This window comes from Punica granatum, chromosome 3, assembly GCF_007655135.1.
Source record: "Punica granatum isolate Tunisia-2019 chromosome 3, ASM765513v2, whole genome shotgun sequence".
NCBI classification, from domain to species: domain Eukaryota; kingdom Viridiplantae; phylum Streptophyta; class Magnoliopsida; order Myrtales; family Lythraceae; genus Punica; species Punica granatum.
In genome coordinates, this window is record NC_045129.1 from 33,591,640 (window position 1) to 33,605,910 (window position 14,271).

General features: G+C 33.6%; 1 protein-coding gene across 1 annotated transcript; it reads right to left on the reverse strand.

Moving 5' to 3' along the window:
• Positions 1 to 5,299: 5,299 nt before the first annotated feature.
• On the reverse strand, positions 5,300 to 11,557 carry LOC116199055 (beta-glucosidase 12-like). The gene is made up of 10 exons (XM_031529345.1): positions 11,161 to 11,557; positions 10,205 to 10,263; positions 7,859 to 7,934; positions 7,642 to 7,719; positions 7,435 to 7,522; positions 7,070 to 7,323; positions 6,734 to 6,851; positions 6,409 to 6,626; positions 5,860 to 5,968; positions 5,300 to 5,742 (listed from the first exon to the last, which is right to left on the reverse strand). Exons 3-10 carry the CDS (start codon positions 7,917 to 7,919, stop codon positions 5,571 to 5,573), a joined length of 1,098 nt encoding a protein of 365 aa, XP_031385205.1. The 5' UTR covers positions 7,920 to 7,934; positions 10,205 to 10,263; positions 11,161 to 11,557; the 3' UTR covers positions 5,300 to 5,570.
• Between the last annotated feature and the right edge of the window lie 2,714 nt (positions 11,558 to 14,271).

The window sequence follows — 14,271 nt, forward strand, 5'->3', positions numbered from 1 at the left end:
CAATTATGCGTTTCTCTCAAACGCTCCATTTTTTCACTCCTTAGTGGTCTTTCTCATTGTTTTCTTCCCCTAAACCCCTCAAATCATATTTCATATCATAAATTTGGACTGATATTGGGACTTACATTCGAGCAAACAGAAAAGTTCAAGTCATACAGTCAGATCGAGCACTAATTTGGATTATACATTCCGGGAACATCCTATAAGCAGATGATGCTATTTTAACAAAATTAAAAAGATTTGGCAGGTGACACACGAAATTACTCGATAATTCATAGTTTGCAGAGAGAACTGCACGTAGTATGGGCAATAGTATAGTATTAATAAGAACCGGAATATAGCACTTTGCCCCCTGACATTTATAAAATTCCAAGCAGCTTGATTCCAAGTCTTCACTTTGTGGCATATGCCGTGCGTATATGGACATATATAGAACTTTGAATTGAATGAAACCCTGGAAAAGACCAAATCATGGATTAATAATATATATTTGTATATTAATCTCTGGTTTAGAATATATATAACCCCATTCTAGAAACAGCGCATGTGAGACCAAATACGCAAATGGATGAGGACGATATTACTTGACTTTGGCCATAATATAAGTCGTGGCAGTCTGACTCAGCTTTGTCCGTTGACTTGCTGGTTTGATTTGATCTGCCGATACTTAGTTCCAAGATTGATGATTGATACTAACACATTGCATGATTGTGAATGCATCTTGTTCTTCATGACCACTCGGCCTCGATTGATCGGGCTTGCAACTATCTCCTAAAACGTAACAAGAACTTTGTAGATTTATGCTTGTTAGAATTTGATCTTTTAAAAAAAATAATAATTTTGACTATAAGAAAAGCTCATTTATTTCAATAATTTGAAGATTATTATAGGAACAAAAATGGTACTTTACCCACTAACATTTATATCAAGTTTCACTTTGATCATTCATGTTTAGTTTGTAATTTGTGTCGGTTTTTCTCTTGTAATGTCATTTTGAACAAATATATATATATATATGTATCATAGTATTTGAAAATTCAATAAACTTCAACTAATCAAGTTCGGGTCGGATCCGTCCACTGAGAGGTAAAACTCTCACAGTGTGAATTTTCTCTATTCACAAAACTCGAACCTAAAACCTTATTTAAGGGGAATAAGCGCCGAACCGCTTGAACTAATCCATGTGGTTAAACATATATATTTAGTTTGTATCATATTCGTTATTAATGTTTCTAAAACTGCGTTCAATTTGGTCCTTGTAATTTGTAACTTTATATTTGTATTAAAATTATTCATAAAATAATCCAAAATTAATACAATACTACATAATATTTTTGAAAATTCTTAAAATTAAAATAACTTAAAGAGAAAAAAAAGAGAAGAGAAATGTGACACTGCTTATGTCAACAGTGGTGGCTCGGCTACCACCGGGTTTATCATTATCCCCCCATCCCATCCCGTTTTCCTTTCTCTCTTTGTAAATGAAAAGATCATGTGGCAGATCTGGACAATGGTGGTTCAAAGCTCTTCCAGCACCTATTAAGTTAAATTAGTTTATTTTGTTCACACATTAATATAATATATCTTATAATCAACGCAAATTTTGGACCAACGTTCTCATTGACTTATATTTGATATATTTTATATCTTATTGTTTGGTTTAACTCTACAATTATAATAAAGGATTTTTCAGAAAAAAAACAAATTCTAAGAGAAAAAAAGAAGAATATAATAAGACAAATTTCTAAATTGAAAAATAGTTAATGGGGTCTAAAAATGCTTTAAAAAATATAAATATAAGAAGGAAAAAGTACAAAAATCTTCCATTGTGATTAGGGATTGGGACAAATTGAACCTTGTGATTTTAGAAGGGATAACTAACACCCTGAGGTTTAATTTGTGGGATATAAAGAACCTTACCATTACTTTTCTCTTCACTTTTGGTCCTCAACCTTTAACATTTTTTTACTTTATGGTCCTAAACTTTTTTCTTTGTCATTTTTATACTCAACCTTTAAGAATTTCTCAGTTTAGTCCTACTGAAGGGAGAAGGGGTTGGGTCCGCCAATCGATGACCCTGATCCCACCCCCATGGTTGCCGGCACCCACAGAGGTCGCCAGGGACCACGTGATTAGGGCTGGGGTTGTTGGTTGGCGGCCCCAACCGACATCCTCCGCGGGTACAGTCAACCATAGGGGTGGGATCAGGGTTGCCAATTGGTGGTTCCAGCTCCCGAATTGGTTGGGACTTGTCAATCATGGGAGTGGGGTCAAGGTCACCGATTTGCTGCCCAACCCTTCCCTCCCTTCGGTAGGACTAAAGTGAAAAATTCTTAAAAGTTGAGGATAAAAATTACAAAGAAAAAAGTTTAGGATCGGTGAGAAAAAAAGTTAAAAGTTGGGGACCAAAAGTAAAGAAAAAAGTAACAGTGAGATTCTTTATGTCTCACGGAATAAACCAAGTGGTGTTAGTTGTTCTTTGAAAAAATACGTGGTCCAATTTGTCTCAATCCTCAAAGAGAATTTTTGTACATTCCCATCTAAGAATATTATATTATGATAATGTTGTATTTTAGCATTCCTTTGTCATATTGTATCTCGAGTTCCGATTTTGAGATATTCCTCCATCTCTTCCATAATTTCATATTTGACTGAAAAGTATTTCTTTGTACATTTCACCAGCGAAAACTTTGCTATCACCAATAAGTATTATTTGATATATCAATAAATAATAAAACTATTCTTGATTTCTATAATATAATTCCATCTATAATTACTATAGAATACTTCAAATTATCATTCCTTTTAAAAGTATATTATATAAAAGACTAATTAAAATATATAAATATAAAATCTCGCGCTACATGCAGCCAAGAAACCTGGTAAATATATCTTTTAACCCATTCTTTTACTTGTCGAATTCTTTCATTCATTTCACTAGAAACTCATAATTAATTTGTAACTAAATTCAATTCTTTTTCCACAGTAACTAACTTCAATTAATTAAGTATTTAATTCAATAATTTTGACTAGATAGGCACCACCACAGAGATATATATGACAATTTAGTGCGATTTTAATCTCTCTCTTTTTTTTTCCCTTGAGAGACCATTGGGTGTTATTGGTTTTGATTAAGTACTAATTATCAGTGTAAAATTTCACTAGACCTTTAGGCGATTGAGCCCAAAGCCAATCTAAAAGTTCGAGTTGATAGGTTGTGGAACTCAATCTATTATATAACCATATTTTTTATTCTATTTTTCCGTGTGTGATTAACTCTTAACACCCGCTCTCACGTGATAATGTGTGGCTTTGACATTTCACCTACATGTACCATGTGGACTTGAAGAACCCGCCCTCAAAAATTGACTACGAGCTAGGACTGGACTTCCGTGCTTGGAAGGAGGGAGGGGACGACAATGACAATGATGCCACACTTGAGCCTGAGAGGAGACGCTTGACTGCTAGAAGTCGGCAAGAGATTTGGTGTGGTGTGAGCCTACACGGGCGCAGTGAAGCCTAATCCGCTATCATACTATGTAAAATTTCACTGGGTCTATAAGCGATTGAGCTCATCTCCAATCCTAAATCTCGAGTTGATAGATTGTGAAACCCAATCTTTTATAAACCCATATTTTTCTATTCTATTTTCCAGTGTGTGATTAACTCTTAACAACTGGATATCAGCTTGACCCTTCAATATATATATATATATATATATATATATGAATATGAGTGATTCGTTGATCTTCAAAAAAGAAATTGAAAAATCCATGCTAAAAAAATTTACCCCATAGTTGCTCAATTGGGATTTTGGATGCAAGGGTTTCTACCAAAAAAAGTACTATGTTGGAACTTGAGAGTAACACCTATTGAATATTTTCCAATTTCTGTTTTTTTAATATGTACTATGGTATTTGAAAGCCCAATTGAACCTCGACTAATCTAGTCGAGCCGAGTTGGTCCCATAAGTAGTAAAACTCTCACAGTATGGATTTTCTTCATTCACAAGACTCGAACCTGAAATCTTACTTAAAGAGAATAAGTACCGAACTGCTTGAATCAATTTACGTTGATATAATACTTTTCGAAAGTCCTATTTTTCTTTCATTGTGCCGAAAAATTGCATAAAATCTTTGGTTCCGCCTCTTTCTTTTTTTCCGGGACTGTTTGCTTGGTCAAAGCAAATTGTAAAATGATGTTGAGACACATCTCCGATAATGATGTGATTCACATGGAATTAGTAAGAACAATTTTTCTATCTAGAAAATTAGCCTCCAACAAACCTTTCTTTCTATACGAATCAATTCTAGACATACAATTTTTACTTATATATAAAAAAAGCTTAGATACAGTTTAGTGATATGCTTGCAGGTTAGCTATGATTAATTAAGCTATGATTAGATACCATGTACAAGTCTTGATATCATGATTTGAAGGAACTCTGATTGTGTGGAGACAATGGCTAGGGATGTACCATCAATAAGCTCCGAAGATGATATCTAACATACTTGATTTCCTACTAATAAATTGCTATTGGTTTTATTTCCTATAAATCCTTTGCTTTCTTATCTGTCTGATTTCTTTTAACATTCATGAATCTCTGTTATAAACCACACAAATATAATTATAAATAAATTAGAACATCCTACATCAAGAGCGTGTTACGATTTTCAATTCCATGACAAGTCAAATGATCTAAATCATCCAAGAGTTTACATCCATATACAAGCAAAGTGTGGACTATTATAACAGGATGATAAGCAATATCTTCCACGACTTTATTTATCTTATCCATCCATCCTTAAAATAAAACTCCTGGAAAATTCAATTCAAACATTAGGAATTTAAAAACCGGATAGAAAGATAAGCTTACCACGTGGAGCGAATTGACCTCTGATCAGAAATTGATGTGTATAAAATAAGAAAGTAATGACCGGTCATTTAAAACGATATGATTTCTCCTCCGGTCCGAGAAAGGGATACCGGAGAGAAATGGGTATAGTGCGGTGACTAACATTCTCACTTGGTAATTTAGAGGTTTCAGGTTCGATTGTCATCAGTGGAACTACTTGTGCCCCTTTATTTAGATTTTATTTCCATTTCTTTGTATTAGGACACGAGCCTCCTATTGTAATCGAAAAAAAAAAAAATTTCTCCCCCGGTCCCAATGATTCATAAAACTCGGCGATGGATCAAACATGTACATAATAAGAATGCACTGCAGGAAACAACTATCTTAGATAGAGAAGCAAGGATGCATATTAAATTGCACGTTTTGTATTATATTTTTATTCATTGCACATTTATAATAAGTACATCGTAATTTTTTTTTAAAGGAAGTTCATGAACCTAGTATAAGAAAAATAAAAATTTTAATAGCTAATAAGGGGCACAAGTAATTCCCACTACATACGAGTATCGAACTTGAAACTCTTGGTATCAGGAGAAGGCTTGCGGCATTGCGCTATACCTACTTTTTCATCGAAGTTTTCTTTATTAATGTTTTTTTTATATAGAGTAGTACATCGTAGTAATTCTTATTAATGGACACATGATACTTCCACATGCTACTTCTTTTTGAGAAAACTCTTGAACCAAAAGGCTGAGTACTTCGGATATCTTTTAAGTCCATCCAGGTAATCTACATAGTTGATGCCGAATCGAACTGCATAACCGTTGCCCCATTCGAAGTTGTCCAGCAACGACCATGCAAAGTAACCCTTTACATTGGCGCCATCCCTGTTGAGAACCCAGTCGGTCATAACAACCATCATCTCAAGGACAAGGTGATATGAATGAATGAACTGACAGAAGTAACGCATGCATTAGGAATGTCATAAGCATATAGTTGATTACTTGATTGCTCTCAGAAGGTAGGCGAGATGGCTATAATAATAGTCTATCCTCATGAGATCATATAGTTGTTGCTTGAGTGGTAATGTAGAGTTGTTGAACTCATCGACTCCTGATTTTAGAACGATAACAGACAGAAATTTAGTTAAACAGTTTGAAGAGAATATCCTATAATGCCTCTATCGAGTTTTCCTACCATTCTCGGTGATGAAAATAAGTTGATTGACATATTTATTCTTTATATAAAACATAAACTTCCATATTCCCTTCGGATAAGAGAAGATTTTATTCAAAGCGTCCTGTCATAGATCATGAATAATGGATAGGGTAAACTTATACTTCTAGCAACGATACCGTCAGTATTAAATGATATCATAGATCATGAGTAATGATGCAGGTTGAAAAGGGATGCAGGTTGAAAATGGTGATGTTGCAAATCAGAGCACCGATAGGAGATCCATTGTGCTCAGCTCCAAGAACATTTCAAACACTTATCAGGATAAACTACATAATTCGTTTCCTCATTTATTAAATTGAGATATTTAGTCTTACCCGAAAGATGGGCCAGAGAATCGGTTGGGTAGCTTAGATTAGTATTTCCAAGCTGAGGTGCATCTTGTGCATAATTAGCAGTGTAGTAGTTCATTCCGATGAAATCAAATGACCCCTTCACAATTGCGGACTGTTCTTGTGAGAATTTTGGAAGCCTACTCGCTACAAGAGAGTGCATACTATATGGGTAGTCGCCATATATTAGCGGGTCCAAGAACCTGTAAAAGAAATTTATTCAAATTTCAAAATGAAGTTTTCCTATTGTTAGTAATATATCTTGATAATTTAGAAGAGAGATTGAGAAATGCTCAGCAGAGTTGCCCACCAGCCGAGCATGAAATCCAATGCTCGTAACGCAGCACTACGATCTTTTACCGAATTAGAGTAAGGCTCAAACCAATGAGACAGCAGTGTAATCCCGATTACTCCCTTTTGAGATGTCTGCATGAATATCCAATTAAGCGGGATTACATGGTGTCGTCAACTACTTCCTCAAGTAATTTTTGTTTTTTCTTTTTGTCAACAGTGTTGATCTGTAGTAAGGACAGATAAACACGAGAAGGCGATATCAACCCCCATGCTAGGATATAACCACTAGATCGATGTTTATGACATGAAAAAGGTAAAAAGAAGGGCATTGATTCTTAATGAAAGCAAAACCTGATTTTTTCTTTGTACAGTTTAACAGCTGCTGTATGTGCAAGAAGCAGATGGTGCATTACTAAGTACGGCTCCGTGCCTGAATCCCTACCAGTGCAGTTTAGCTTTTGCCAAGCAGAGCACCGGCCTGGGGCCGATGTTGCCGTGGCATAGCCAAAATTGCTGTAGGTCCATGGCTCATTTAATGTTATCCAGTACTTCACCCGATCACTGAACTCTTTGAAGCAAACATCAGCAAAATCTCGATAATCACCCCTTTATGAAAAAGTGATCATTACTTGTGTATTTGTACACAGTGCACACAGATTCAGTCATTAAACTTATATAATAATCAAATGATATGAAGTAGAATTCTTAGCAACTTACACTATGCGAGGACTCAAGAAGCCGCCATACTCCACTTCTAATGTCTGGGGAAGGCCCCAATGAAATAAAGTCACGTAGGGTTGAATTCCTGCGTTTAATTTACAAAACAGATTTTAATATTAAAGCAACGTTATATTTGAGTGTTGACGTAGTATAAAAATTTGATTATTATTCATTGAGGTATAACAGCTAATTAATTAAATCAACCATTGGCTAGGAGCTCGTCGATAAGGTTATTGGAATACTGTATTCCTTCAGGGCTGACTCCACCACTTAATTTTCCATCTGCAATAACATGATTATAGTTAGCCGAAAATTATATAAAAAATATGTTGCGAAAAGAAGGGTGATCTATACATATTATATATATACATATTTGTGGGTGCTTGTGTAGGTGTAGGTATAGCTAAGATGGTAAGCTTACTGGGTAATATTCGGGACCATGAGATTGAAAATCTATAAGCATCTAAGCCCATGTCCTTCATTATGCCCACATCTTCCTGTGCATTGTTCAATTTAAATGTAAATACTTTGTGTTTATTAATAATGCAAGTCGGGTAGCAGCTAAATAAAAATGGTTCTGTTTAATATAATCTCATAATGTAAAATTTAAAGTATAAATTGAATATGAAGTTATCTACTCTAAGTAATCTTTCTAACAATTTGATATGTAGAGTTTTAAAAGAAAAAGAAGAAGAAGGTTTTATAGTTAATGATATTAGAACCTTGTAACAACTTAAGAAGAACGTGATAATGTAGCTTAGGAAACCTTGTTCATGTAAAATTTTGTATAATTTACAAAATCGTTTAGGAAAAAAGAGTACTTGATTTTGCATGGTCCTTATAAAATTTTTTGATATTTCATTGAAAGATGAATTGGCAAATTAATGACAAGTTTGAAAGTGATAAAGTGGGTGAAAAAGAAAACTCTCTGAAGAAGGGGAAAAAGGAAAAAAAAAAAAAAGAAAAGAAGGAGGGGGTTTTCGCTTTAATTTCAAGAAATTCCCGGAAGAGAAGAGAGGCATTTTTTTTTCCGCCCTATAGAAAGGGTAAAATTAAGTAAGAAGAACAGAAGGATTGATTATAGGACCGTTGTTTAATATTAGGATTGACACATTTAAATTAGATTAGCTCAATTTAATGTTATAGTAGTGCGATTGACCCCTGCGATGCACGAATATAAAATTTTAGGACTATAACTTCTCTATCATGTACATTTTCATTCTTTTATGATGATGACTTATTGTAAAAAGATGATATCAAACTATTACAGAAGAATATGTAGATTAATTCACTGTAAAAATTTGAATTGTTACTTGTTAAAAGAATCATTACAATATATATTAATGGTAAAATTCATTATTAGTTAAATATAAAATGACTTTAAATAAAATAATTTTTCATTATATGGATCTAATATAAAAATGCTTCTTTATATATATGTGTGTGAATTGATAAGCATCATTTTAAGAACTAAATGAGTGTACGTAATACATATGGTGCCACAAAAATATTAAAAATGAAATAAGGATGAACAAATTCCATATTTTTCAACTATAAAAATTTACAAAAAGAAATTTATTTTTTAAAGAGTGACAAACTATAAATTTTTTAAAATTGTATTTGTATCCTCCTTGAAATGTATGTTGGTCATGTAAGTATAATTTCTAGGACAAAGATTAATAATTTATTATTAATTTTGCTTTTCTGCATGTATGTATTCAGCAGATGTAAATTGATATCATAGAAAGTGTTGATATTAACATATCATAAAACTTATTTTGAACTTTATATATTGTCTAAGAATTACTTTATATATTGAAAGTATAAAAAAATTGCACTGCCTTTCTATTCATTAATTTATTGTTTAAAGTGCAAAAAAAAGTCAAATTTTCGCATAATAAATTTTATATATTGATGAAAATATTTTTTTTTTTAGGATTCCATATAGTGACATGTGACAAGCTAAGGAGAGTTCTTTGGCACTCTTCTTTAACTTAATATATAGATATATAAATATTTATGTCACATCTCATAATTCGAACCAAACCGACGGTTGAGCGGATTACCTTTGGTCAATAGGCTAAAAATATATGTGGTTCGTGTGTAGATGGATTTTTTTTTCCCAAATATACTGAATTTACTTGAGTGATTACTTATATATAACTAATATAAAATATGGCGTTCAAAAAATTGTCATTCGACTTTTCATAATTCCAACTCTATCCTTTTCATACTTTCAATTTTACCCTTTTCATAATTCTTAATAAATTTAAATTGATGTTGAAGGTTAGTCTCGAACCATTATCATTGATCAAGGTAATCCCAAATCACCTACTCCAATAATAATTCTCAATAAACAATTGATACTGAAGGTTCATCTCAAACTACTGTCATTGATTAGAATTATCCTAAACCAAAATCACAATTTACCTTAGGAATCATTTTTTTATAAATCAATTGATATTTCATATAAATACGTATAATGACTATTAAATAAGAAACTATAAATATTTATATATGTTACATTAATAAAAACACCATTAAAATGTATCACCCAATTTTCTTTTTGCTCTTATTTTAACATCCCAATTTTAAATAAATAAGGAAAATACTCTCACAAAAAATATATATATATATATTTGTATTTATATAATAACTAATATTTATGCAAATAGTGTATAAAATTACATAATTTTCATGTGCCTGCACATGATTATCTTACTAGTCTCGACAAAACGGGTCAAAGAATTCTGAGGAAAGAGGGCACCTTATATTTGTGGTATTGATCAACGGCAACATCTCCGTTACTCCCGTCAGCTATTTTTTCTGCACAATATTAAAATTTTTTTTAATCATAAATGCAATAGCATAATTTCCATATATAACTTACAAACACCACCAATGGCAAACATGCAAGATCTTCTCTATAGTGATGTAGAGTGGGAGAATCAATAAGAATGTTATTAACTAATAAAAATTATAGTATATTTTTTTTAGCGGCCTTAGTTGTAGTATTAATTAATCCTTTCTTAAACCATCATCAGGATTATCGATCAATTTCGAGATTGAAAAGAAAGAAATTGTCACGTTGAATTTTGCTTGGTATTGACCAAGCTATGACATAAATTTTTGGCGGTTTTATTATGGATGGTCAAAAGAGACCAAAATTATAGACATTCCGGTGTTCATTTTTCTTTTTTTCACATTTGTATGATCATTGTTGGTTTTGTTAGCTGTCAGATGAACTTCAAATTATTCGATGCCCAAGTAGTTATATGTTAAAACTAGACTTTAATTAGGTCACATATATAATTCGTGAGCGTGTGCTAAATTTATGCAGAAAGAAGAAATGTAATTCCATTCGGCTATATACTATTAATTTATGTTATCATATGTTCCTACCAATCCCGTCACACTGAATGAATCATATAGAAATTTCATTTAGGAAATCAGATTCAGTGAGGAAATGTTAGACAAAAAGTGTTAGACAAAAACTGTGAACTATGACGCATGACCATAACGATCTATTGTAAAAGATTAACTTTATTTCACCGGGGAAAAAAAAACTTAACCTTAACAAATACACACACGAGCTGGAAAACTTTTGAAGGCTCATCATGTGAAATTAATGTAAAGGAAAACATACATGTGAGTGATGCTCGAGGCTGTGCTCTTATAACGTGACATCAACTGTATTTTTGAAAAATTAATCTTATTACATACATCTACGCGTGGGTGAAATAGTCCCAAATGCTTGGCCCTCTTCCATCTTCATTAGCTGCGCCCTCGTACAATATGAAAGGAAAGGGCCAAAGCAAAACTTTGTGAGAAGAATCTCTAGAGGGACACCACTGCAAAGGCGATGGACTGATTGACTTTCCGAGGCTACAGGATTTAAATTACTTTGTATGAAGAAGAGGCCACTCCGAAGACGAAACCTGCAGGGAAGCTGCTTTGATTGAGAGTCGACGTAGCATAGCGCTTTGGGAAGGATGGACGATCATATCCAATAACATTGGTTATGAGCAAGCGCAAGACCAAGAGAAGAAGGAGAGCAGCTCGCTGATTATTCTTTTCTTTTCTCGAAAGAAACGTGCCTATGGAGGATTTATGAATGCGCTTCAGTTATAGGGACTGGAATATGGATTGAAAAATGATGTCCATATATATACATATATATATATTTGGGCAGACAAATTTTGGCATATAAAAAAGAAAAAAAATGTTTATAATAGAAATGAAAAGACACGTATATCCTTGCTTTGCTGGTTAGTCATACTTAACTGATTGGTATCAAAGAGGGTGTAGCGCAGTATCGCACGCTTTTACTTGGTAATTAAGAGGTTTCATACTTGAGTATCAGGTGAGATTATTCGTGCCCCTTTATTTTTATACTAGGATTTTTATTCATTGTACTAGATGTATAGCCCTCCCTTATAATCGGAAAAATTGATTGGTCACAAAGGGTAGATTAGAGAAGTGGGTTGCTTTGGACAAAGATCATCTCTTTTGTATATATTTCACAAGGGAATGCCTTGTTGACGCAGTGTACACGTGAGTAACCTATCACAGACCCGTTGATTCGTGTACGAATACCGGAACTACGACCTTCTATCACTTGTTGATTCTACGAATACCAGGAATAGGCATCAACTCGAATCGACTCCGAGATTGGACAAAGCACGAAAACTCTGAATTTTATTCACCGATAAAAAAAGACAACTGATTCAACTCTAGGGCTAACACAAAACTTAAATAGAGTTTAAGAAAACCTTAAATTGCATAAAAGAACTAAACTTTCCTAAAATTGCAAAAACACCCTAATTAACATAAAATTGCTTGTTTGAAGGTATAAACGATGGAATTGATGTGATTCATTTGGGACAATATAATCAAAAAAAATCAAATGCAAATTGGCAATATCTAGAAGTTCATGGTAGTTATATAAAATTAAAAAACGTGATAAAAACGTGATATATCAACACATATCCAAATACTTCTCACACAATTTTCTCTCCTCCAACTTAATCTTTTGCTCCCTCCATTCTTCCCAAAAAATGGACCCCAATCAATTCAATGCCAACCCTTTTTTCAATTATATGCAAAATTCCAACTTCCCACAATATCCAAATTCCCAAAATCCTTAAACTTCGAATTCTTGAAATCCCATTCCTAATAATTTCCCAATTCCAAACTTCCACAATCCAAATTACCAATTCACTTATTTTCCACCAAATTATCCATTTTCGAATTCTTGAAATCCCATTCCTAATAATTTCCCAATTCCAAACTTCCACAATCCAAATTACCAATTCACTTATTTTCCACCAAATTATCCATTTTCCACCAATATGATGGGCACATCCCCTTCCCAATTTATGGGTGGGTCGGCTTCTAGATCGCCAAGTGTTGGGGGATATATGATTAATCTCTCTATTTGACCCCAAGTTCACCATTTACTCCATTTTGTGGCTAGCATGATCTAAATGCTATCGACCTCAATGATAGCGCATATGAAGTAGTAGAAAATCGTTGGAGTAATCAATTATGGCAATGGGAAGAGGATAAGTTGCTCATCAATGCATGGCTCAATGTGTCGAAAGATCCCGTTGTCGGCACAAACCAAAAGGGCGTTGCGTTCTGGATACGGATCCACCACTACCGCAATGAAAGCAAATCGGGGTAGATCAATAGAGAGACGATCGCGATCAAGAAACATGGTACTCCATCGATGCGGCCACCAAAAGTTTTGGCAGGGTTGTATGCTCAAGCAACTCGTCATTGGGAAAGTGGTATGAATGACGATAACGTACTGGAGATAGCTCATGCCATATATCAAACTAAGAGCAATGGAAAGAATTTCAGGTTTGAGATGCACTAGAATATTCTCAAGAGGGAAGCAAAACGAAGAACTCCATAATGTTCAAGTGGAGTTTCGAAGTGGAGCAAGACAAGTGCTTCCGGGAGTACACGAAATCGACAAACCCCGATCAAGAAACGGCCTAGGATGATACTATGGACTCAGTGGTGCGTCCAAGAGAAAGTACAAGGCAAAATTGAAAGCAGTCACCAGAATTAATTTCGCCGATGAGGTGGAATCACTGAAATGTGAAGCAACAAGGAGAATGTCCCTACTAGATGGGTTGGGGACCGTCAAGGAAAAGGAGATCAAGCTGAAGCGATAAGAGTGCGAGTTGGAAATGATAACTACAGACACCTCTCAAATGTCCAAGATACAACGAGAAAGCCATGAGAAGATGGTTCGACAGATTAGTCCAGATACAATTAATTTTAATTTCGAGTGATATTGTAATGGTTCAATTGATTTAAATATTAATATAATTAATTTTCAATTTTTTATTAATGTAATTACTTTATTTAAATTCAAAGATTAATTTCATTTAATTAAAATTATTTGTATAATTAAAATTAATTATTCATATTATGTAATATATATTTATTCATTTATTTAATTTAAACAGCTTGTGGACCCCTTCCGACATTCATTTTGGGTGCCAATCATTGGAGCTGGAATTAGGGGTGATTGGTTCCAAATACTATGTATTTTTCACGATACCCCGACTCAACCTTGTAAGGGACATGTTACAAGATTTTGGAATCGGACCCTATCCTGTTGAATCCTGGAACCGGAACCTACCCGAAACCTCTATTATATCACAGGTTTCAGGCACCCTGTTAGAACCTGTAAATTTTTTTGTCTCGCTAAATAAAATAAAAAATATCACATACATAATTAGTAATCACGCAAAATAGAATATCGATATAGATTTAGATTAATCAATAACAACAAAAAATAATGTTTCATTAATCCAT